Raw genomic sequence first — 26535 nt, forward strand, 5'->3', positions numbered from 1 at the left:
CCCAAAACCCTTAACTTATTTGAGACCAAAATCTGTGATTTTCCCTACCTTATTTATGACCTGACCAAAACTTTGATACCCCATTTCAGACCTGTCCCTTAAATCAATACCCTGTTTCAGACCTGACTTATAATTAGTAACCTAGTTCAGATGCATTGTGAAGGGCTTTTGTTGATGGTCATCGTTAATGATGAAAAAGTAGCTTCTTCTAAAAAAAAAAACATACTGAATTCGAGACTAGAGTGCAAAAAACCATACCCTATTTGAAACCAAAATGGCCAATATCGATACCATACTTATGAACAAAACGGCTAAAAAACCATTCCGGTACCCTTTGGGGCCACACATACCTACATAGCCCACATAAGGGAGTACCCCCCCGGGTATTATGACATCGTGAAGTACGTGGTGGTGTTTCGCGTGGGAGTCGTGTTCGCGTGAGGCGTGTCCACTTCACTGATCAGTTTCCCAGCAAACACGCCTCTGTATTGACTTAGCCTTTGTTCGAGTAAATACCTGATAAATATTTACATGACACTCCTTATAGTAACCTTGTCTAATTTTAATTGTACACTAATCATCTTGCGCATTTGTGCGCGAAGTGCTCATTCCAGTATTTTGTAGTCTGGAGGAAATGAAGTATCGATCCTAAAAAAAACAGTCTTGAATAAGGTAGAACTCATTGCTCGGCATCTTGCACGGTATAAGAGTTACAACGGATCACTTTATCCGATCATCCACTCGAATTCCATCGAGGTAAGTTTTGATGTTTAAGTACTCTGCAATTCGGCGGTCAGATAAATAAAGTTAGACATCTATTTCAGTTTGCAAAGTAAGCTCATGATCAAACCTAAAATGAGTTGGAAATTTGTTGGTATGAAACACAGTCTATTCTGCGGGCAGTCTTGTTTGTTAATTAAGGTTTAATGTTATTTCTTTCAACTGTTATATAAAGTTTTCTCAAGATCAAAGAGCAAGTTTGCATAAGTGAAATTCATAGGTCAAACGTACTCAATCAACTGAACAGTCCATCAGCTTTTTCAATGTAATGGCCTCAGTGATTCCATACAATACATCATAGCAAAATTTAATAGTACGATTTCCAACCAAGAAACTGTGCTTTCTTTCAGCGTTGAGGTCCGTTGACATTTCCTGACGGAACCGACGTTAGTGTTCTGGAAGAGTTTTTATTTTCAAAGGAAGCTCGCAGCCGTACAGACATCTACGTCATCACCAGGCTAAAGAAGGCGTTTATTCTTGAGTACATTGCTAGCCTCCGGCCGGAAACCGTCTGCTAAAAAAAGCCTGAGATCACCTTTCTTGAAATTATTTTATTTACTCACTTCAAGATCGGATATTCAGCCTAGTGAAAGTGGATGCGCGAAGACGCCAGACTGAACGACTTTCATCTGTTAGTTTCGACACGTAAAATTCTCAGAGAGCATCTGGAAAACCCGAAGTAATCTGAATATTTGACGAAAACGTTAGATTCGTGGAATTATCGCACTTACAGAACTATCAACCGTCATGATTGGCTGTATGCTGCAACCACGTGACCAGCGACACAGTCGAACACGGAAATTGTCAAGCGACTGGCTCAAAATGGCCGTCAATGGTCCTCCCAGTCGAAGCACACGGTTCTTCACACGTTTACAAGACGCTTTAACTCATTGTGTAACCCCGCGTTTGCAGATCGACAGGAAAACTATCGAGAAAACATGGAAGCTGATGGACAAGGTGGTAAAGCATTGTCAAAACCAGCGGCTCTGCCTCAAGAACAGTCCTCCATATATTCTAGACATTCTCCCCGACACTTACCAACATTTGAAGTTGATTATTTCGAAGTACGAGGATAGAATGCACATTTTGAACGACTGCGAGTATTTTAGGATATACATAGAGAACCTCCTCAAGCAATCCAAGCTGGCGATCAAGCTTTTCAAGGAGGGAAAAGAGAAAATGTACGACGAAAACTCGACGTATCGACGAAGCTTGACAAAACTGAGTTTGGTCTTCAGCCATATGCTAGCCGAAGTGAAAGCAATATTTCCTCAAGGGACTTATATAGGCGACGGCTTCAGGATCACCAAGTATGATGCCGCTGAATTCTGGAGAAAGAATTTTGGAATCAAGTAGGTTCATGCTATGTTAATTTTTTTCTTCGTTCTTATTGTTTTGATAATCGAAAGTGATCGACTATAGATGGTCGCTACGCACATAGTCATCACATCAGCTGCATAGAGGTCATTTACACAAGAAAGGTTTATCGCATCTCCTCGCGGGTGGTCAGAGCCGTCCTTCCCATTCTAAAGCGTTTCGGCTATTTTTTGAGTTTTTCAAAGGCGAAGAGTGAATTATCAACGTTTTTTAGATAATTGCGTGTCCGCTTTCCTTGCTGAATTAGGCATCGCCTTTGTTGGGCTTCCCTTCAACAGAATCACGAATAGGCTAGGGGGCTGTTTATTCAATAGCTTCCTTCCACCCTTCTATGAAAGCAAGTTAATGAACCCAAAATACACTGATGGGTTTTCCGTTTTCTTGTGTCATTGAAGACCTTAATTGTGCGTTTGATTCCTGTTCTGTGTTTATAAATATTACGTTGATTGCTTTTGTTTTGGTCTTCTAGATCTTCAAGGTGTTAAAACGCGAAAAATCCCGTCAGAATTTTTTTTACTAGACGCATCCAAGAAGACAAAAATTCGTTACGTTGCACCTTTAATTACTGCTTTGGAAATATCCGTTTCGTGTGTTTGGTTATTTTCTACTAGCATTGTAAACACTGGGTGTTATTTTTATATTTAGCATATTCATGAATCACCATACCGTATATTACCTTCCGTGGATTATATTGAACGCAGATATAATTGCACAGTAAAGTTTTGGAAGCCAAAAATGGGGAGTGGTGTCTCTATTTCCTTCTTTTCCTCAAAACTGTAGAGGAAATTACTTTCTTTTGGTAACAGCAAGGAAATAATTTGTCCTGAAAATCATCAGTACAAGAACGTCAATAACCAACTTAAAGAAAATATATTTTGGAAGTGAAATAAGTCATTAGATTATTTTTCATCACAGATGACACTTGAAATTATATGGAAAAGGCAATAAATAAATACGCTTCACATGTAATCAAATATGGCTTTAATTAGGTAGAGGTTTTAAGAAAATTCTTCCCTCTGTGTAAATTATTTTAGACCTATTTCAAAATTTGCTTACCGTAACTGTGAATTGTACCCAGAACATTTATTATATATTTTTGAGATGTTTTTGAGAGAAATTTTTTGACACTTCATTTGATTGACAGTAAAAGTGTACCCATCAATATTATCAGTGACAATATTAACACTATTGAAGACTTTGACAAAATACTAGTTTAACCCGCCAACCTGTATGAACTGGAAATGTGGTGTTTTTAAAACAAACTAGGAGATCCATGCTAAAACCGAGTTGTTCGTTTTAAAAGCAAAACATATTACTGCAAAACAAAGGAACTAATTTGCTGCAGTTGAAATGCTATGGCCTGCTGCCAGGGCAATGTTGGCCAAAGAAATAATCTGTAGGTCAGATATAGTTGGCTGAATAAAAGATTACAGACAGAAACTGAACCAGGAAGTCTATTATGTGCTCTGGATAAATCACTCAAGTGGGTGTTATAGTTTATTGTGTTAACTATCCACTGGATAGATATGTATCTTTGGAGAGCACTGTCCAACTTATGCATGTAAACCAGGCCCACATGGAATAGCACTTCCTCTTGTCACTGTGTTGCTAACTGAAACTGGAATTAAACATAAATTGTTGCGGATGATCCTCCTGGTTCTCCAGATCCCTTAGGATGGAGCAAATACAACCTTTAAATTAATGCTGTGGTACATTTTTGCTGTAAATTTGCTCTAATTTGAATTTCTTTTCTGACTTTTGTTTAGCAAAACGACAGTGTCTTGGAAGCAATTTCGTCAAACTCTTCAGACAGTACACCATATCAGCTCGGGCTTGGAGGCAATGGCCTTGAAGTCAACAATAGATCTTACATGTAATGACCACATATCCATATTTGAATACGATGTCTTCACAAGGCTGTTTCAACCATGGTCACATCTGCTTGTAAACTGGAATCTTCTTGCTGTGACGCACCCTGGTTATTGCGCTTTTATGACTTATGACGAAGTTAAAGCTAGGCTTTGTAAACATGTAGACAAACCAGGAAGGTCAGTCTTGTTGGAATCTATATTTTTCTTTAGCTAGAGTCTAAATTGGACAATAGTCCCCACCAGTTGAACTGTCTTACACTACCATTCCAGCATAACCAAACAAGGATGAGAGAACATGTATATACAATACACAAGCAAGGTTTAAACTTGACAACAGTAGCTGGGAGTTTGACAAGAGTCTATGGTCTCATGCAAGTGTTTGCAGGCAATCAAGAGATAGTTAGATTGGGAACTCACAGACATCGTCATCCTTGTTTAGCCATGTTTTGTAGATGGATAATCTACATTTTAAAGTATCCCTTCTTTTGGAGTCTTTCTGAATTGTCCTTTTAAGGTGGCACCCTATAGTTTTACAATCGCATGTGCGCTGAGGACGAAAGCTCAAGTAATCTGTGCGTGCTCGAAGGAAAACGTCAGTGTTTTTCGATATTTTATTACGTCAACATGAGCACAACAAGCAAAACTGACAGTGAATTTTCTCGCATTTCCTTCGGTGAAATTCTGTAAAACTTGGCAGATTGGTAGTAAATGTTTTACTTAAGTCGGAGCTCGTTTTTCAGGAAAATCTATAAGACCAGTTTTCTCGCAGTGGTAAAAGACGTAAATTTGCAAACATCGAAAAACCTGCCTTTACAAACCCTACTTTTTTCGTCTTTAAAATTCGTATCCCGCAGGAAGCGATATGCTGTAAAAATTTGGGAACATTTCACCGAAGGAAATTCAAGAAAATCGCAAGTAAAGCCATCAAAAAGTAAAAAAACATATTTGTTTGGGCATTTATAATTCAAGACTAAAACCAATAATTTTAACAGAGATAATAGTAAAACATTATTTAATCATTGCTTATTACGTGTAATTAGTTTGAGAGAACTGGGTGTAAAAACGAATGCAAAAACGGCATTCAAAACATAACACTTGACCACGCAATGCCATAAATGATTACCCTATGGAGCCACCATAGGTTTCCTGTTTATGAATTTCGATGCGAGTAATGCCTTATAAAGAAGAGGAATACAATGTATTGAAAAATGCACTTTTCAGCTAATCAACATTGGACTGTAATTGTAATTGGACTGCATTTTATTTGCATCTTTAAATGATAGTCATGGCACTGAGCTGCAGAATGTAAACCTGAGCTTCTTCTTGTGTAGTTAAATTTCATGTCGCACCCAACAAGTTCTTTCAAATGTCACCAAATTATGCAAAGTAGTTTCTACTTCTTCCTCTTGGCTGGCATACCAAATGACCAAACTTCAGTTGGACTTTATGATGGACACAATCATCGGCATTAAGAGTTCTCAAAACATCAATACACTTTAGTAAACATTGGCTGCATTTCAAAGAAATTTGATCTTAGTTCAAATCTTAACCAGACTGGCGAACTTTTTTTGTTGTATAGTTACACTTATGAGTCATTGTCCCATCCACATACAAACATTTAAATAGAAATCGTGTACAGTGTTTCTAACGAGTTATAGAAACATGAGTGGAAGTTTGGGAGAACAAGAAATGCTGTGGGAATGCGAGCTGAGTGGTGAGTGTTTCCACAGCTTTTTTGAGTTCTGCCAAACTTCCAGGAGTGTTTCAATAACTCATTTGAAGCACAGTGAACATGTTTTCTATTTCTTTTAGAAAATTCCATGTTGAAAAAAGAAAACAACTTGTTTACTTTGATCATCAAAACATAAATTCTCTTTCCTCACCCCAACATTGCATCAACAGCTTGTGCTATTAGTTTTGCATTGCTATTGAGTCATAGAAACATGATTTTAAACCAATCTTTGTTTGTTCACAGTTACATCTTCAGATTGAGCTGCACAAGACTTGGCCAGTGGGCTATTGGATACGTAACACCAGAGCACACAATTCTTCAAACCATTCCTCAGAACAAGTCACTATGTCAGGCGCTGTTAGATGGAGCAAGGGAGGGATAGTGAGTATCGTGGTGATTTCAATTTATTGTTGTATTTTCTGGTAGTAGTTATGTCAAACAGCAATGCTATACTCGTACATGTGTTGGCCATATTGGCCAAGCACACTTGGATACCCAAACTGACGTTTGCACAGAATAGGGGAAAGGAGAGTGAACGAGTGTAATTTGTGTTCTCAGATTAATTACAGGATATGTTTTAAACTTATGTAACTTCTTTAAACACTTAAGTAGCTAATGTCAGCTGGTAGTTGATTCTGTATAGTAAGATAAAAGACAGAAATTATTCCCAGGCGGTTCTGAGTCCTCTTTGAGGACAAAATTAATTGTATGTATTTTTAGGACGCTCCTTTAAAGTGCACCTAACCCCCAAAATTTTTTTCGCTAGAACGAATGTACTTATTATTTGAAATAGTTCTGCGAAAAAATTTTTGAATTCTGTTAAATCCTCGATTTTCTGTGCCACAACGAAGTCTCAAAAATAGCTCCAAAACACCGCCATTTTGTTTCACGACCGAGTTTGAGGAGAATGGGTCCAGCGGCTGTTGTGACATCTACCCAGGAAGGTTGGATATCTCATTTCCTCTCATTTCCTTCAGGATGGTGCAATACACATTCAAAAAGTGTGCAGAAACGCCTTCCAGAGGTGCTATCGGCTGTTGCAGCAATATTCCAGATTTAAAGAAAGATATACTGTACAATTTACTGACGATGATCGGCTAATGGTGCAATAAAGACGTAAACGATGGTTGATTTTGACGAACCGAAACAAGCGAACTGAATCTGTGAGAACCATTGAAGAACTCTCGCTGGAATTTGTTCCGCAGACTTTTGAACGCTATTTTCATAAATTTTTTGCTTAAAGCTAACCAGCGATTTGTAGAAATACTACCTACAACTTATATCTTCCAATCCTGCAGTATTTATAACATAACTGGCAAAGTTGTGCGATCCGGTCATGATCAAGAAGCGTTATACTGATATGTAAATAGATCGCAACTGTACACCGCTAACCGACACTTATTTCTCTTTCGATTTAGATGAAAGTTGAAGATTAATCCTCTAGAATTACATGGTAACAAAATTGTTAGACTCACAGAGTTTTTCGAAGGTTTGGAAACCAGCAGTGTGACAAAGATTCTGTGCAATAGCGTCGAAAATATGACCGCGTAACATTATCTGCGGACCGCTTAGGGAACACATCCTTTTCGCTTATCCGACGAATTTCACTGCAAACTTTGAGGACAATTTACATTGGTTATTTGGAGTTATGACTTAAAACGTGTGACAATGTGAAATCGGTAATTGTATGAAATGTTTCCTTCCGCCTTGCTTCCCGCAGATTCAAAAATACAGGTCCAAACAATATGATTTTCAATTGATCAAAGCCAATGTTTTGGAGGCCATCAAGTCTCGAAAACTGCAACACGTACGTCGCTCTTATAAACATGAAGCATTCAACGGAAAGTAAAACACAAACTGGATTTAACAGAACCTTGACAAAATACATTCGCGGTAAGGACAAATGTAAACGGGCTATAAACACGCGTGGGAATCTTATGTTTAGTTGACGAAATTACCATGCAAAGCAGTCCTTGAGTTTTCTTTCCTGCTTTTCGTTTGCCTGCTCCTCCACTTTGTATCTAGCTTTCCATTCCTAATATACAAGCAGCTCATCCGCAAAGACATCTTCCCCGTCGTCGCTTGAAATATTGTAAATTGCTCTCAAAGCTCTAAGCAGTGAGTTCACAGTTGTCGAACGTGCTCGATCGAAGTTTATTTCGGAGCCTTCCGAATCGAAACTTAACTCTGACTCCAGTGACGAAAAAGAAATGATTCTGAGACAAAACTTGGACGTTTAGTCCCAAAATACATCGAAACGATTAGTTTTGCGTTCTATTTTCTCAAGCAAATACAGAGAGTTGACTGAGGTGCTATTGTGTTTGGTTCCTGGGTAGACGTCATCAGGTACCGCCGCCCCAGACTCCCTAAAATGTGGTCGTGAAACACTTAATCACGACTTTGAAAGGGCATAGAAAATTGAGGATTCAACCAAATTCAAAAATTTCTGCGCCCAAATGCTTCAAATAAAGTCTAGATTTGTTTTAGCGAAAAAAAAATTTGGGGGTTAGGTGCACTTTAAGGTCACTCGCCAAGATAAGAAATACTGTTGAAATTAAGTTTCCATTCTAGATATTTGTAAGGAGAAAATTAAAAGAGTGCCTGAGATCAAATTTTGACAAATCAAATTTTCATTGTGCAATTCTGACAATATTCGACTACACCACACAATTCCATCCACATCCTCAAAGATGATTAGTTCAGTCAAAGAGGTTACAAATAACCACAAAATTGGTTCTTGATTAATGTTTTATCTTTGCTCAGCTACCTGTACCCAGATGGAAAATCAACCAATCCTGATGTCAGCCATCATCTGATCACTCCCCCTGACGAGCATGTTACTGTAACAGAGGAGCAGTATGAGCTCTACTGTGAGATGGGCTCCACTTTTCAGCTTTGCAAGATTTGTGCCGAGAATAATAAAGATGTGCGGTTGGAGCCCTGTGGTCATTTAATGTGTCACCTTTGCTTAGAACAGTGGCAAGAGACCGGTGGCGAGGGCTGTCCATTTTGCCGTTCTGAAATCAAAGACATGCAGACCATTGTAGTGGATCCATTTGTGCCACATCTTGAACAGGAAATGTCACCTAGTAACTCTACTGACAGCCAAGACCACCTTGACTTTGAGGAAGATGAAATCATGGAGGTTAGAATAACTACATCAGTATCTTTTTTTATTTCTAAATTCCTGGATTTCTTTGTAAATACTTCTTACTAACCGAGATTGAGGTCCGTATCGTAAGTTAGGGACCCAGTTTTTCCCCTTCGATTTATGGCCCAAGTGCTTAAGAACACTTTGTGATATATCGCAAAACATTTTGGCAACAAACACAACTTTGAATTTTAGCGTGCCATACAGTAGGATACGACCCTCTAAATTGGCCAATTCACAGCATGTGTAGTAACTGCGAGATATATTATTGGACATTATTTTCTACATTAAATCTCTTTTTATTTTGGATGAGCAAACTCATTAGTTTCTAAAGTAACAATTCTACTTCAGCAGTGGGCAAGTGAAATGCTAGGCTTCCCAGCTATTATCAACTTGACGTTTGATAAAGGTAGATTTACAGCTTTTCAGTTTGTGAAGCTGACATTTTGAGCAAAATGTCAACATCACAAACCAACTTCAGTGGCTAATTTACCTTCAATTTGATAAGTAGGTAGTAAGTGTTTTCCGGCAGCTTATGAACAATTTAAATGGAACAAACTTAGATACCTTGCATATCTGTAGGCTGGACAATCTCCTGGGCTAAATCCCCTTGGTTGATAGTAGCTATTGTCATAGGAGCTTTTAGGTCATTTTGGAATAGATTTATAATGTAAATAAATGTTACATCCTTGACAGTCTATACGATTTAGAAGATACCAGTATGTGCAACTTGTACCTGTCTGTCTGTCTGTCTGTCTGTCCATCCATCCATTGATTTATCTGTGAATCTAACTACATGTATTAATGGTCATAACATTCTCAGGATCCAAGTCAGTGGGTGCCAGTGACAGAAGCGAGAGTTTATTCTTCTCAACAAAGTGGAACATATCCACATTTACAGCAGGAGAACAACAATGAGCAGTCCAGGTCTGCAGAAGATGCACCCCCGCCCTTGCCGCAGAGACGAAACCATATGCTTGGCCTGCAGTCACCCACCTCCCCAACTCTGGTAGTAACACATGCATCACCATTTGGTTCTCCTAGGACCTCCTCAAGGTCCTCGCCACGACATTCACCATGGAACTCTCCAAGGAACTCTCCCAGAAACTCACCGAGAAATTCTCCATTAGCATCCCCAAATGTCTCGCCACATTCTTCACCTCTGACCTCTCCATGTGGCTCACCACATAACTCTCCTGCGCAGTTGCGCAAGGGACGCCGACCACCACCCCCAGCCAACTCAGACGAAGACAGCCCTCCTGCAGTGCCAGAAAGACGATACAAACACAGAGGTGGTAGTTTAGAGAATAAGGAGAATAAAAATGGATCTGCTGGTGCGAAGCATGAACTCAACAGAAGGGACACGATTGGGTATGCAGACATTGATGCTGCTAATGTGGTGAATGAGCCTTATAGTCCGCAACAATCAAATAAAACAAACTATGCTGAGCTAGCTTATCCTGTTCCAGAGAGCCCTGAGCTTGAAAGCAGGGAAGAAAGTAGGTCAAATGAAAACATGTTTGCTGAAATTTGTCCAAATGAAGAAAAAAGCTCGTACGATTTCCCTCTTCCTATTCTGTCAGACAGAGGGCATTCACACGATAAGACACCTGGTAAGAAGAATGGTTTAGAAGATGATTCGAGCAACTTGCAATCAGTTGCAGACCCTTTTGCTGATGACCCATTTGTATCAGCAGGTAAATCAAAATTTGCTCACTTTGATGACGATTTTGTAAAGGGGCCACTGGTAGTGGAATTGCCACCACCAGGGCGTTCACAAAGCTATCATTCTGGCGCACCACGTCAAGTTCACATGAATAAAGACAAAAATCCACGTCCTGCAAGGACCTTCACCAAGGCAAGATCCACTGATGATGTGCTCGATGATGCTACATATTCTAATGTTCAAAGAGGCAGCAGTAGAACTGCTGTCCAAAATAATGACTTTGAGTCCAACAGAAATTCTGCTGCGGACATTGTTCACAATAGGACTTCGCGCCCAGCACTTATTTCTCGCAACAGTTGGGCAGGAGCAGAAGCAAAAAGCTTCAGCAATCCGACATATGGTACACAGGGCTTTGACCCAAGTAAGTTGGAAGCACAAGATAGTCACAGGCCACCACGTTCCAGGCGTCCAGATGAAGATCCAAACATTGACGACATGCAGTTTTATGAAGAAGATTTTACAATTCTTCAAGCACAAGGTTACACTCGAGATGAGATCACCCGGGCACTGATTGTCGCTGAGAACAATTTTGCTATGGCAAGGAAAATTCTGCGTGAATTTTCCCAAGGTACGAGGAAGCTCTGAATAGTATTTGCAGTGAAACAATTACATTAGGATGTGGTGGGAAGCGTCTGCAATAAAGCTGTAAAAGATGATCTTACTGTCAGACTGAAAACATTTCTGAATTTGATACAATGAACTCTGGTGAGCTGTTCGGTAATCATGCAGATTTTGTGGACAATAATAATTTTAAAAATGACAAGCTCTGTTGCAGTTTCAACTTTCATGTGAAGACTTTATTAGGCTAGCACTGTGAATTTAAGCCGTATCGGTATACAGCCCATAACCTTTTAAGTCCCAAGGACTGCTAAGTATGAATTTCTCCAGGTATTATTTTACCAATCTAACCTACAGGCCATTAACATTGAGAAGTTAGTATCAAAGGAAAGTTGTCTTACAGTACAGTGAAGTGTGGTATACTATTGGCAGTAGTTTTATCAAGTTTGGAATTCTTTTCAACATTCTGTCAAGATTCATTTGATGTTTTCATTAAGGGCTGGACATCAGACAAATTGACCAGCTGTGAGGACAATTTCTCCGCCTAATTTGACCATTTAGCAGAAAGTTGTTCTTGTAAAGAAGTTCCATTCAAATAGTTTTGCCCACCTGTGAAAACCAGTTACTCTCCTGCTGAAAATGTTAATGAAACCCCTGGATTAACTCATCAAAATGTGAGAAACGGGTGGACAGAGTTTTCATAACAGCATGCCTCTGACATGCTGGTTCCATTTTTAAATTCTAAGTCAATCGGGACTCATTCAAAAATTGTTAAAAAGATGCCAAAAATTCATCATTGGAATTGTGTATGGCTCACTTCACTGCATTGTGAACATTCTCCTTCCTAGTTCTATATTAAAAGAAAATGATAATGGCTACTAGCAGGGGGAAATAAATTGCATGTTGACAATAATATCGGGTTAAGAAATTTTGGAACTGATGGTGACACAAGGTTACAATAAAACCTAATTGCCAGACATCCTCCAACCTTCACATAATATCAATAATTATTATTAGTGTGCATAATAGCAGAGAGAATTTCAAAATTTTGGAAATTTTCTTTTAGGGCTGTAAAAAGAAATGATTACCAGCTTTTTGTTGTATTTGCTTGAGCAACAAAATGTTTGAGACTCCCCACCCCTCAGAGTAACCAGTAACCTTCCATTCGGTGGGGGGTGTGGATATTTTTTGGAACTGCACAACTGGTAAAAATTCTTTGTGCCCCGAATGTAGAATATGACAAGTGAACAGGTTTCAATGGCTGTAGTTTGGTCATATGTATGCCTGGCAATCAATTATATTCTATCAACAGAATTCAATTTTATAAGTCAGAAATTTCTTTTTTCTTCAAGTCTCAACATGATGTTTTTTAGAATCAATTTTTCTGTGTTAATTAAATGGATATTGCTTGATTCAAGCTCTATAAGATTTAAGTCAAAGGTGATATGATTTTAAAGTTGTGGAAATCAAAAAAATCAATAGAAGCATGTGGTAAATGCTTATTATTATTATTATTATTGTTAATATTATTACTGCTAATTTTTAGAACAGGAAGTTTTCTGTGTTATGCAATTCTGAGGTGTTCCAAACATTTCAAGGCTTTTAAATACTGTTAGATTGGGGATACTTTTAACCATATTGTATGTTTTAGCTCTGATTTTGTGTTAAAACACTTAGTAATGTAATCATCTACCATTGATTATGCAAGAGTCCCACTCTATCTGTTGCATTTTTGACAACAGATGCCCCCTTCCCTTCCTTAATTCATCCTTGCTTTTGATGCAAGACTTATATTTGACCTGTAGAATTGTGTTAAGATGAAGCAGTCCATGATTAGTTGTTGTTTGTTTCAATTGTTTATTTCATTATTATTGTTATGTTCAAGTATCAGCCAGTAGACACCAAATAGATCTAATATGTCCTATGTTACATGCTGAAAAATTCACCACCAAGCCTTGTTTGCACAAAGTTTTCTCAAACTTGTGGCATCTTCAAGTTGTTTTCATGTGTGTGTGTGTTCTTTTCATCTTTGCTGCTTTGAGAATTTGTTCGTGACTAAATTTGAAATTTGCATTTTCAAACAGAGGCTTGGTGGTGCTTTGGGCTAGTCTGATGCCATCATGCAAAAGGGCTGTTCTGTGGAGCATCATTAATACAATTATATGGAATAATGTTGTTTGGGTCAAATATTGAGAATCTGAGGAGGAAATTGAACAGTCGGTAAAAGCCAACGTAACATGTAGGTAGAGATGGTCTCTTCATGTTCTGATGCTCCAGCTGTTCAGGTTAAATATTCTGTGGGACTTTTTCAAATCAATGTTACTAGTGCCTAGAATAGAGAATATTTTTGTAGATAGATGGCAATGTGTACAGTATAATGTTGAAATCACCAGTGATAGATTGTTACCTTTAACACAAAAATACAAAGCTGTATTTTAAGAACGGTATTTAATTTAATGAAGTAGAAAATGTCAACAGCGATTCATTGTAATATATGATCTTGAGAATTTTGCATTTACCCAGAGATTTAATCTGTTACTGAAGTAGCTGTATCAGGCTAAGCTGGTTTCCTTTAGAAACCAAAATCATTAAATTATGATGAAAATAGTCACTTTGTATCATTCTCTGGACTTGCAAAAGTTGCCACAGGTCAGGAAATGCAGGGAAATGCAGGGATGTCTGGCAGTCTTATTTTAAGTCAGGGAAAATATTAAGCCACGACAGTGGCTTAACAAAGGGAGAAAGAACCATTTCAGATTCTCTCCCTGTTTTTTTAGCTTTAGAAGGCACACCTTTACTCTGCCCCCCCCTCTGGTAATCTCTTATTTGGCCAATATTGGGGCATGCCACTGGATAGGGTATGGTATTTGGGCCTGGTTGTGCTGAACAGGGTATACAATAATTATTTTACTTCCATCTGTCCTAACCAGACAATATCAGTCCAAGATCAAATATGTCAACCAGTCTTTATAGGGTCATCAGTGAACATCAGATCATTTTCAGGGCAAGAGTTATATGCTCTTGTTGTGGGTATCCTTTAATTTAAATTATTTTTCCACTCAATCAGTATCATAACAAGCACATACTGACAGAGTAGTTCATCCTGGTCAGTCTAGATTCCTTGTGTTGGGTATCGTGATGACAGGAATTGACATCACTCAGGATGGGGCTTTTAGAGAGTTAGGATTTCAAACCCTCAGCAGTACCCCTATACCCAAACATGGGTCAAGTACCCCCCTCCCTGCCTTCATTGAGCACTGGGCATTTCATTCAGTCAGAGAAAACTGTATTTTGGGTGAGTGCAATTGATAGTGTAAGTATTGTTGTTAGCCTTCCCACATTGTCCTGGGTGCATGTGTCGTGATGTACACAGGACAATACATGTTATTGAACTAGCATGAATTCTCTATGGAATGGTAGTTTTGTTTTTGAAAGAAGAATAAATTCTAAAAGACGACCCGTTGTTCAACACATGCAAAAATTCAGCATTAATTTACATTTTCAGGTTGCTTTTGTCCAGACATGATGATCAATAACATCAGTGAGTGGTCAATCTATAGCCAAACATTTTGTGGCCTATCTATTAGTCATGGACCACATTGATTATTCATTGACATTATTTTACCCATCGATTAGTCATTGATTACACATCACATATATTATTATGCTGCACATTTACTATGATTTTCCTGCAACAGGGAGATGAAAAAGAAAAGCAGACAAAATTCTCTGCCTTACTGAGAATGGCCCAGAGGCCATTCCATGCCCAGAAAAATATAGATTTCCTTTTTGCGAGGAGCTCCCAGTTGAAAGTATTTCTTTTGAAGACAATTTCACAACTCTGTAAAACGATACCAACTGTGAAGGACATTAGGCAAGAAAGTTTGCATATCTGGTCTGCCAAACTTCAAATGATTAACAACGAATCATGCAATGTTTGAAACCCATTATGCAGGGCTCGAAAAAAACTTGAATTCCAGCTGGCCATTGGGGCAAGTAGTTCTCAAATTTGGCTTGCCCTGGGCAAGTTTTAGTTTGCTCTCTTAATGCTTCAGATGGCAGACAACTTGCCTGATTCCTTGCTCATTGGGCAAGTGTGAACTGAATGAGAGCTACTTGCCCAGAAGGAAAATCTACTTGTCCCAGACAACTTGACAACACTTTTTTTGAGCCCTGCCATTAACATCTAGATCATGTTTTTTTAGTGACATGTTACAGCTTAAATGCAAATGATGGTAATCAAGCAAATTTGAGATATACACAGACACCATTATGGTTTTATAGCTTATTTATTGCCAAGTTTAGATCAACATCATTGACATCCAAGCTCCACACTACAATTAAGCAATGGGGGAGTTAGCCCTTAAGCTTCTTCTTTGGCCTCAAGTTGTTACTGTGTCCACACTTCTTCTTGCGACAATTGACAGCACGGGGGTGCAGACGGGCATAACACCTGAATGGAAAGCAAAATATAATCACTGTGGAATACTTGCTATCCAATTGTAGCTTGTAGCCCATTTCTTCCGCACATTGTTTAGGTCCGACCTATGTTGGATGTGGCCCGACCAGTTACCACGATTTACAACAGCCCAGTGGCCATAAAAATAATTCTATTTAAAAAAAGAGAGAGAACTGCCAAAGCCCCTAGCTGAAAACCAGTGGCAAACGTAGATCGTGTTCTTGAGTACTACACCTAAACAATTTCTTAAGGAAAGTGAGAAAAACAGAATTACTTGAATAGCTGTTCTACACAAGTTGTACACATACAAAATATACATTGTACTATCATAAGGCAGCGAGCACAGTAAAAAGAAATTATAATTGTTTCAGAAGACATACTTCCTACAGATCATTTTGTCACAGTTGTATTTCTGTGCCAATAAACGCAAACTGGGTTCAATAACACCACCACGCAGCCTCAACACAAGGTGAAGAGTGGATTCTGTTGATGGAGAAAAATAAATTGAGAGTTGTTATTAAAGGACTATAACTGGCAGCTATGATATCATAAGTGAAATGTTGCCATATCAGGGGTTTCATTAATGTTTTCAGCAGGAGGGAAACTGGTTTTTGCAGGCAAGCAAATTTTTTTTTGAACTGAACTTTTTTTATAAGAACAAATTTCCACTAGATGGTCAAACCAGGCAACCGAAATTGGCCTCACAGCTGGTCAATTTTTCCCGTCCCCTACCCTTAGTGAAACCCCTGCCATATTGTATTGTAACCTGTACATAAGTTTCATAGATACTTGACACTCATTGTTCGAGTCTACAAACAAAGGGTTAATCAAGGATTGTAACAATTATACCTCAAGGTTTCTACTTATGCTCTTCTTATGTTTAAATTGGGAGAGCTGATTATCATAGCTTACCTTTCTGTATGTTGTAATCAGAAAGTGTTCTGCCATCTTCCAGTTGCTTGCCCGCAAAAATGAGTCGCTGCTGATCAGGAGGAATACCTAAAGAGAAGAAGAGGGAGTTGGTTAGTATTTAATAAAACGAACAGTTTAAAACAAAGAGCCCACTTTTCACATTACAATTCTGTCAAACGTGCATTATACTAAGCACACAACAGATTATTGCATGGCTTGGATGTTTACACTAAGCAACATTTTGTGGAACTTGTAAAACAAAATTGCAAGACAGGTTTCACGAATTATTTCCTAGTACATTAAACAGCTTCAAACATCTACATGTACTAACAGTATAAACTTTAAGCTAATGAAGTGACCACATTATTCACCAGCATTTCACAAAAAAATTAAGATTTGTTTACAAAGTTGACATTTTTCAGCAGCATGAATTTTAAATTTCAGTCTTCTGATTGCCCTTGTTTAAATCACTTGCAACACGAACAAAATGTTCCTCCACCGATACAGGCCAACGCAGTTTGACAGTAGATAAAGAATAACGTAATGTGTTAAAGATACTCTACCTTCCTTATCCTGGATTTTAGTTTTCACATTTTCGATGGAATCTGAAGGTTCCACCTCAAGGGTGATAGTCTTCCCTGTAAGGGTTTTCACAAAGATCTGCATGGTCGGTGAAGACCTGGAAAAAAAGCAGCGGCATCTTATCAGTTGTAGTTCAATTCCTAAAAGATATCTACGCCGAAAAACTCATATTTCTCGTAGTTTTGTAAATGTAATTCGAAGAATCATCCGCCATGTTACCTCGTGTCTTTGAGGAAAGAGGAAGAGCAATGCGGGGCGGCCGCAAAGTAGTTAAGGGGTTCTATGCGCCCGCAATGGTCTTACTATACCACCAACTATTTATGTACGTCGTGTAATATGCACTGTAAGCTATTCGAATCAATATGGCCGCCGAAGAAGATGTGACCATGGCTGATGTCGATTGTTCAACCCAGTGGTTAGTTGAAAGAGCTAGACAAAGTCTTAAAGAAAACAATCCTTATGAAGCTAAAGCGTGGCTTATAACTGCTAAGACTTTATATCCCAAAGATTTTGGACTTCAGGTGAGCTTACAGTGTGCAGTGTTCATCTGTGTGTTCATGTACTAGGTGCAAAGACAGCAGTACAATGTTCTCATACTCTCTGAAATTTTTGTTGAATATTCTCCTTTATGCTTTCATACATTTCTTTATATATTTATTCCTGAGTTTTAGACAGCATATTGCGGTAAATTTTCCTTTTATATGATTAATTCTTTCATTACTTGATATTGTTTGCGACAAAATCACAGGAAAGTTTTGGGGTACTTGCTCATTCTATTCATTTTTTTTTTAGTATGAGGCTTACACTATTGAAAGAAATGCTGAGAGAGTTCAGGAGTCAGCCAACCTCTTCTACATCATGTAAGTTTTCTATGAGAGAAAATAACCTAGGGGGTGGATTAAGATTTTAAACTTTTCAGGGGCAAATCGAGGATTATTCTTAGGAGGGGGTGCACCACTAAGGACTGGTGAGGTAAACAAATTTTAAAAGCGAACACGAAGAAGAAGGATTTCTGGGGGGGTGTCCCCCTGCACCCCCCTAGATCCGTGTCTACCTTTTTAGATTTTGGATTCATGGGTCTTGTACACTGGGTCCCACAGTGTTTTTGTTTTGCGTGATCTGTGAGTGGCAAAGCCATGATTTTGAGTCCAGTTGGCAAAGCAGTTGTGGTGTGGGAAACCATTCACCACATATCACGCTATAGCAGGTGCACTCCTACTCAGGAAAGAAAAATAAAACCTCTGGCACCCAGGTTATGGGTCCCAGAAACATTTTGATCTGTTCTCAAAGTCTCTGTTTGTGCATTTCTTGCTGTCCGAGAGTCTAGAGTATTTAAGTCACTGTCTTGATTTTTTAAAAAGGTGTCTTGGCATCTCAACAAGCATCAGATTTTATCACCAACCCCTGTCCCCAAGTTACATTTAAACTCTCTTGTAAGCCCTAGGCAGGGCTGTCATTAAGTTTTGATTCATCTGAAGCCTTGATCTTCACACCCATAACAAACTTGTTACTTTATGGGTGAATTGTACATATCAACTACAGTCAACTACAGTTGTTTTGCATATTATTATTTTGATAAATTTTAGGTTTGAGCAGTTTCCAGACAGCAACATACTTTGGAAGGAAGTAGCAAGCTTCACTGATGCCCTTGAAAGTGAGGTCACGGACCAACATGGAAAATTTTTGACAGGTATATAAATAGATGTGAGAAGCATACTGGGAGGTTATTACTCATATCAGCCCTACAGAAAAAAAAAAAACAGTGAGGCTTATATTGGCAATAGTAATTTAATCAAATATCCCAGACTGATATTTTTAAATTTTCTGTTATATGGAGTAGTCATAAGTGAACAGAGTGGCTCAAGTTACCTCTGTCTCTCTTTGAAAGAGTCTATGAATTTCTTTGAGAGTTTTTTTAGGTTTTTCTTTATAGTTTTGAGATACAATGAAAACATTTAAAACCTGTTAATTTGATGATTTCTCTCCAGACATGTTTAGCAGTCTTCCACAGCATGCCCAGCGAGAAATACTTCTCAAGGCAGCAGGTGGGTGGTGTTAAAGGAGCCTAAGGTCCAGTTGTGCCTTGTTAGATGATCTTTACATAATTTTTTTGTAATATTTCTTCACCATGACTATGTATGTGTATTAGGGAGATGCAAAGATTGTATTGAGAAATGCAGGATGATGTTACTGTTGATGAGAAGATTTCCTGATGTGATTCCAAAGAATGGGGTATTTATTTAATTAATTATTTTATTTAGAGCAGTTTACAATTGACTGTCGTAAAACCAGAATTAAACCAATCACCCACCAGTTAGACTACTCAGCCAATCTTAAATCGTAGTAAAACCAAAACTGAAGTAATTGCCTGATAACTTCTGATGTTCCATAATTGAAAACAGTTCTACTGATTGAAGCTTGTTTTTAAGTAATAATTATTGTTTTATTAACTTTATTAATATACTTAAGAATTTATAGATTAACATTATTGTACCGATCAATGCATATTTTACATATTTAATCAAACATTACTTTTTTTTGCTCGAGGTTGCCTTGACCGAGATGTTAATTGATGCTGAAAACTCTGAGTATCCAGATGCTCCTGTCAATCCTTATAGAAAGTTGTTAGGTATGAAGCCATTGCAACCTCTCTGTCTTAAACTAACTTACAGACTTTTTTTCACCAACTTTGTATTTTTTTGCAATATGGGTGCAAGACCTGAAGATCAGTCATGACTGATAAGTGAATAATGAAAGCAGCATCCACATGATAAATGTGTAGTGGAGTAGAGAAAGGATTAGACAGACTGCACATTATTTGAAATCATTCCATCTAAGGTTTTTTTAGAATCCAAACTTAGTTTTTCTGTTTCTAATTATGGTGCCATGCTTTGCAGGCTTTTATTTGATACAGTCGAACCCCTATTAAGTGGCAACCTATTAAACAGCCACCCCTATAAGGCAGCTAGTAATCAAAGTCCCAATGATGGCTTTTCTATAGTTTTTGCCTTTATTAAGCGGCCAGCCCCTCTTAAGTGGCCACTTTCCCCGAGGTTGGTTGTTTTATAGAGGTTTGACTGTAGTTTGAATACATGTTGTTTGGTTTACCTTGAAAAGAAATGTTCTTGCAAAGAAAAAATGGCAAGATCTGATATCTTTTCGGTTGACAACATGACATCAACAGTACAATATGACAGCATTATGGTGAGCATATTAATCACTTCAAGTGTGTTGCTGCTTTTCAGTCTGTGATGTTTTGCCTCATTTGCTGGCTAGTGATAACATGGCTGTTGATACTTCATCTGCAAATGGTAGTCAAGATGATGAGGTTTGTGGTTTGTGAAATATTTTCAGTTCCCTTAACCCAACATTTCCTTTCAAAGCAACCTCAAAAATGTAGTCATTGCAAGTAACTCAGACTACCATAGAATTCAAATGAAAAGACATCATATAACTAAACAACCTCAATGAAGTTGGATTAATCTATCAACATGTGTCAAGAACTATATATTTCAGCTACACCAAGAAGTTAACTACACAACATGAAACTAATAGGTTTATTTTGGCAGCTTGAACATCCTCACCTGCATTAGTTGGAGTAAAGGCCACATGTATAACAAAGAAGAATAACATACTTGAAAATAAATGCTCACACAAAAATAAAAAATAACATAAGCTAGAAGGGGGGTCGGTGCAGAATGATTTCACATGTGATATCCTTCATATAGTCCTCCCTTCAACCCATGCTGCAATTGACTAGCCCCAATCTCCACTACTGCTCTTGTACCGCAGAAATATTGCATTTCTGACTAATTCATATTCACTCAAACACCAAAAATTCCATGTTTCGTTACCCAGGACTGTGCACCAGGCATCTCTCTTCCTCAAGTATACAAGTGGCTGGAGTTATCCATTCATTTCTATGTCTCGTGCGCCACTGCCCACAACTTCCTGTCTGAGAATTCTGATGCTCAACATGGCATTATAGACACAAGCATTGTAGCTGAGGTGCTGGACGGAAAGGGCCCCTGGGTTGCCCTACATGAGCTGTTTTACCTAACAGCACAAAAGTGTGGCTGGGCGGAGATCTGTAGAATTCACGACAGGCTTGATCCCAAAAAGTACAGGTATGGGCCATGGGACTCTCACCCAGGGGGATGGGGGGTACTCCCAAATGAAAAGGTTGGGGATACTTGTTGGAAGATTTGAATGAAACACCTAAAGGAGACGAATCTGGGAGTGGTTTGAGCTTTTTTCCTACCCCTAAGAGGTGCCACTATAATGGAAATGATAACGTTTTTTTTTTTAATTTCTTTGAGTGCACCCCAGAAGGTACTTTGATTGCTTCAAATAGTTCCATTTTGCCTTGAACACCCTAAGTGACACCAAAATCTTTCATTTTTACCGCTAAGTGAAATTGTAAGTATCCCTGACTTTTTTCGTAAGGCACTGAGAACGCAGAAAGAGATGTACCCTAGTTAGCCTTTTTAGACACAGGTATACTTCAAAAAGTAAAACACAATACACGTGAAAAGTCCTGTTGGCTCGTGTAGTCTGTATTCATACTTTACTAGCTACTAAAACAATTAAAGCTTGATTATGATACTGACTTGTTAATTGAATGGTTAACAATCACTTATTGCAGAAGCAGCAGTGACCATTGGGCTAGCATATCAGAACTACACTACAAACTGAAGAGGATGTCAAAACATAGCTTAGAAGAGGGCACAGAGGAGGAGATGATAGAGAAAACAGGGGTCATGTTTGCCGCTATTATCTTGTTTCTACAGACAGTCTGGGAATACTGCCGTGTTGTCAATAGACTTGACTTAGTGTGTAAGTACAGATTGATCAGCCAGTAATTTTCTGCAAGTACTGAAAATTTAGTTATGTAACTTTATGTCACAGATTATAAATGCTTAAGTTCTGACTGAAATTTGAACAAAAAGTTCCTCTGAGACTGGTATACATAAGAGGATTTCACAACACATTGACCAGCAGGAGTGTATACTCACTGTGTAAATTGTTTTTCTCCAGCAGCTTCCTCTGGTTTAGTATTTCCGTTAGTTCTCATAGAGGACAGTGTGAATGAAAATCATCAAAGCAGTGCATCAAGCAACTCAGCTGGAGGAGGTAGCAATAGGTAGGGATACAGAGGCTGCAACAATCACATGACTGTCTTAATACATAACACATATGCCACAAATATACCATAAATGTTTTTACTTCTCCCTGCTTAATGCCAGTGGTAAGGAAAGAATGGCCTCAAAACAGTTCTCTGTTTTCCAGTATCAAATAAATTTCACAGCATGTGACTGTAAATTTGTTTTTTAATTGTCCTGGACATCAACAAACAAATTAACAGATACATTTAGTCTGAGAATTCAAAGAGAACTGCCATACTGGAAACACTAACTGCCTGTCTGAAAATTACAAAAATAAAGGTGTGATTTACTGTCTGAATGTTTTTCTTTTCATTTTTCTTTTCTTACCATTTGTAGTCCAGCACCAAAGAAGAAAAAAAGGAAACTGGCATCTGTAAGTATGATAATATTTTCTTGAATGCTTGTAATTTTGTCTTATGTAGTGATGATCAGTGTATGACTAATATAGTCTTTTAAAACACAGGACTGGGTCTCAGGGTGAAAGCTGTGTTTGTTTTTTATAATGCCAAATAAATGCACCTTTTGTAATCATTAATCATTGAATTAATGTCTCATTATTTTAACTTTTTTTGTGTAGTTTACTAGTTAACTGTTTTATAATGGCCTGGCTATTTTCAGAATACCATTAATTTGTTACAAAGTTGTCAGAAGAGACATGAGTCAATCCTAACAGCAACCAACATAATTATAATTTCCCTTCAATGTATCAAACAATAGACAAAATTGACCATGTAGGTTATGAAAACAGAAGAAATGAATCCCTGAAGGGAAATTATTTTGAAGTGAGCTGAGACATTGCAGTGCGCGGGACTACAAACCAAGCTGTACTGGTTCAAGCCCTGGCCAGGGTCACTGTATAGTGTTCTTGGGCAAGACACTTTGCTCTTACAATACTTCTCTTCGCCCAAGGGTATAAATGGATAAGTAATATATCAAACATGAAAGATCATTTTTGACCACATTTCCAAACACCGAGAAGAGGGTTGAATAAACAACACATAGCAGGATATTTTTGATGAACTTCAAGTTGTTTGGAAATGTAGCCAAACACTTTCTTGAGTGTTTGATATATCTTCTGGATCAAAACTAAAGCTAAGGAGAGAATTGAAAAATGTAATCATAAAAATCTAATATGCTAATTTAAATCAGATGTCCCAACACCACAGTTACGGTCATGATCTTCTTTGTGATGACGAGTTTGAGAACAGCTGATCCAACATGGCAGAATGCAGGGGGTAACTAGACTGCGAGCAGTCTCTCTTTTGCCTGAAAATCTGTGGGGAAGAAGGCAGAGAAGAATGCAACACAAGAGAGTGGTCATGAGTGTCCAAGCTTGAAATTAGGCTCAATTACCAGCTGAACTCTTGGGGAGGAATGTAGACCGGACTCGAGAAAGCGGCAGAAATTGAGCCTAGCTTGAATTGCGAAGCTGCAAACCGCAACTAGTGTTACTCATGGTCTGCAGCATCACTGTGCTCCAGTCGTATGTCACGCTCTTCATCATGCTTGCACGTTCTTTTGTTATGCGTTCTTCTCCAGGGATGTTTTAGTAAAAGAGAGACTGCTCACAATCTAGGGAGTAACCTGTGATGGACTAGCATGCCATCCAGGGGGGACTAACTTCTTCATGCCATCAGTTACTGCTTACTTTATAGACATTTATAGAAACTTTGTCTTTTAGCCATCAGACCTCAAATGAATGCCTCCTTCCATCTTTGCAGGGTAGGCCTGGCTCTCCTGGGAAAGATGATAGTAAGAACAAGCAACCTGCAAACATTATAATAGACAAAAGTGAGTTATGATGCATAAATTATGTAATGAAGCAAAAGTTCTCTGGGTGGTGAGGTAATGGTGGACTTATCCAGTAGAAGATTCCAGAGATCACAGGTTTGAACCTGGTAAGGTCTGTTGTGTCCTGTTCTGGAAAGTTCTTACCAGGCCCCTCTCTGCCCAGGATCATAGGAGGGGACTGGAGAGAGGATGTGTGCTCTTGTGGATGGGTAGTCACCTGACTTCATCACTTTACCAAAACTTCTTAAAACGTTATTGAAAGCAGCAACATTGAACACTGGAGCCAAGCAGGAGGTTTGGAGGAAATTTAGATTTGAAGGGATAGAAATTTCTTTATAAGTAAGATTCAGTTGAATAGCTTTCACATTACATTGTAGTTACCATTATAATAATATCTCTTTTTCTGGATTCTCGAGTAGATTGTGGTTCAGTCAGTCAAAACCTTTCAGATGACTTCACTGTTTCTGTGGAGGCGTGGCATCTTCTAAACACACACACCGACTATAAAAACGGTACGCTTTGACAAAATTTCTTTAAGTGGTTATGTTAGCGAACATCGTTGCAATATAGGGAGAGACAGAACTGATTTCTGACCCTAGACGATGGGTGTAGCTCCAACAAAACAAGCAAAGTGAAGACTGGGACATCATTTATATAATTATAGAAAATGATTCGGGACGGATTCTGTGTCGGAGAGGGTTTATGTCCGAGAGGAACCTCCATATGGAAGAGGCAGGGAGCGCATAAACATTATTACCATGAACTCTGGGTGCACGAGTTTCGTACGTAACTAAATTAGAGAGCTCCCTAAGCCACATTACTTTCAATAGTCAATCAAAAGTTTTTTAAACTTTTTTGTGTTGTTAGATTTTACACGTCTGTTAGATGAGTGGGAAGTTGATCAGTGGAACTGGATGGGAACCTTTGAAGTGGACAGACTTATTTATAAGGTAGTACCATTATAACCCCACTCATTGCCTAACATTCGCTCGCCGCCTACCTTGCACTTCAGTTTGAAAGTAATTTTGCTCGTCAGAAAAACTAAAAAAACGAGAGCTGACATCATCTGCCTCTCAAATAGCATCTTCCAGGCGTTCAGTTAGTTGGCGCAAAGCGCGAAAAAATGGCGGAGCGGAAAAAGGAAAGAGAGGCTTAATGCGCCATTTTTCGCGCTGCACTAACTGAAAGCTCAACTGTTTCCTGACTGTAGCGATGACGGTGAAGCTAGGTAGAGTGTAGATTCCGCAACAGATGCTACCTCTCAAAGCGAAAGCTTTCGTCGACTCTCAAAAAGAAATCTTTTATACAAAGGTCCATAAAAATGGAACATGAGAGCAAAACTTGTCAACTTTCATTTTCTGTTGATTCCAACTTTAACACGTCATGCTGCTTTTGCTCAAGATCAGTTGAACTAAACGTCAACAACTTTTTCACCTCTTTATTGGGTTCCTCATTGCTTGGCCAATCAAAAGCAAATACGTTTGGAGACGGACATTTTTTTTTGGCCGCTTTTAACAAAATAAACTACCCCATACTTGCACTGGGTAGTTATTTATCAAGCAGAAACCGTTATTCATCCTTTGTACAACCGCAACCGTACGCCACAAGGTGACAACTATGTTACAATTATGGAAATGATTATTTGCTCTAAATTGCTTTTCATAGAAGTATTCTTTGTTTTTTTGGTGAGGGGGGGGGGGGGGGAGGGGAATCATAGAGTAACACAGTAGTACATCAAGAAAAAAAAGGGAAACAAGCGTAGCTCCATTAGAAAGTTAGTCTTGTGGTCTGTCTCCAAGATTACGTCAAATTCTCAACGTTTTTTTGTCAAATTTGCAAGTTTAAGGACTGCTATGTGCTAACTGACAGGCTATAGGACTACTTTGATTTAATTGTGAAAGGTGGTGAACTCATCTGATGTTTCTTATTTTATCCTCCGGTGTAATAATTGCAGGGAAAATACAAGAAGGCTGTTGAATTTCTTCAGGAACAAAAGCGTTCCTTGGAAAAGGATGCCTCGGCAAACCAAGAGGTATGCATGTTAAATGACACAGCTTGAAAATCGTGAGTCTGGGTTCTAGAAGTTTTCAAAGTATCACGTGACAAAACTGCCAGATAACATGATAAGTAAATTATCTATACATCAAACGGGAATCACAAGAGTTGTTAACTCTGGAGTTCGTTAGCAGGGAAACTCTTGTGTTTCTCTTGTTACTACTCGGTACCTCTTGGTACCGAGGTTTGTTAAGGTGGCCCCAAACGAGAGGACATGTCGCGGGGACATCTTGCTGCAACATGTAGCAGCAACATATTCATAAACTGTACACATTAGGGGCCATGTAGCTGGGACGTGATTCAGGTGATGGATTACCACTTGCACATACGCACGAAAATGTAGCTGGGACACATCCCCTGATGTGCGCTGACACTT

General features: G+C 38.6%; 3 protein-coding genes across 4 annotated transcripts in view; 2 read left to right on the plus strand and 1 right to left on the minus strand.

The window, feature by feature from the left end:
• The first annotated feature begins 555 nt into the window (after positions 1–555).
• On the plus strand, positions 556–13802 carry LOC110050197 (uncharacterized). The gene is made up of 6 exons (XM_020756086.2): positions 556–756; positions 1131–2132; positions 3924–4205; positions 6004–6141; positions 8524–8905; positions 9735–13802. The coding sequence occupies exons 2-6, from the start codon at positions 1528–1530 to the stop codon at positions 11220–11222; spliced, it is 2895 nt and encodes a 964-aa protein (XP_020611745.1). The 5' UTR covers positions 556–756; positions 1131–1527; the 3' UTR covers positions 11223–13802.
• Positions 13803–15465: 1663 nt separating this feature from the next.
• Positions 15466–17415, minus strand: LOC110050203 (ubiquitin-ribosomal protein eL40 fusion protein). The gene is made up of 5 exons (XM_020756095.2): positions 17368–17415; positions 17130–17245; positions 16567–16653; positions 16035–16137; positions 15466–15648 (listed from the first exon to the last, which is right to left on the minus strand). Exons 2-5 carry the CDS (start codon positions 17230–17232, stop codon positions 15552–15554), a joined length of 390 nt encoding a protein of 129 aa, XP_020611754.1. The 5' UTR covers positions 17233–17245; positions 17368–17415; the 3' UTR covers positions 15466–15551.
• Positions 17416–17494: 79 nt separating this feature from the next.
• The window catches only part of LOC110050198 (integrator complex subunit 10-like), a 22473-nt gene continuing 13432 nt past the window's right edge, over positions 17495–26535 (plus strand). Inside the window, exons 1-15 of one of the 2 annotated variants that reach the window (XM_020756087.2) lie at positions 17495–17669; positions 17941–18008; positions 18735–18838; positions 19137–19193; positions 19298–19380; positions 19696–19777; positions 20394–20476; positions 21007–21275; positions 21794–21984; positions 22186–22291; positions 22650–22686; positions 24035–24104; positions 24524–24616; positions 24972–25054; positions 26059–26136. In XM_020756087.2, coding sequence (XP_020611746.2) covers positions 17511–17669; positions 17941–18008; positions 18735–18838; positions 19137–19193; positions 19298–19380; positions 19696–19777; positions 20394–20476; positions 21007–21275; positions 21794–21984; positions 22186–22291; positions 22650–22686; positions 24035–24104; positions 24524–24616; positions 24972–25054; positions 26059–26136 — 1563 coding nt within the window. In that variant the 5' untranslated portion in view covers positions 17495–17510. The remainder of the gene's footprint in view (positions 17670–17940; positions 18009–18734; positions 18839–19136; positions 19194–19297; positions 19381–19695; positions 19778–20393; positions 20477–21006; positions 21276–21793; positions 21985–22185; positions 22292–22649; positions 22687–24034; positions 24105–24523; positions 24617–24971; positions 25055–26058; positions 26137–26535) is intronic. The other variant, XM_020756089.2, reaches the window with a different exon arrangement.

Source organism: Orbicella faveolata, unplaced genomic scaffold (assembly GCF_042242905.1).
Source record: "Orbicella faveolata isolate gen_17 unplaced genomic scaffold, um_ofav_v1 contig_25, whole genome shotgun sequence".
Taxonomy (NCBI): Eukaryota; Metazoa; Cnidaria; class Anthozoa; order Scleractinia; family Merulinidae; genus Orbicella; species Orbicella faveolata.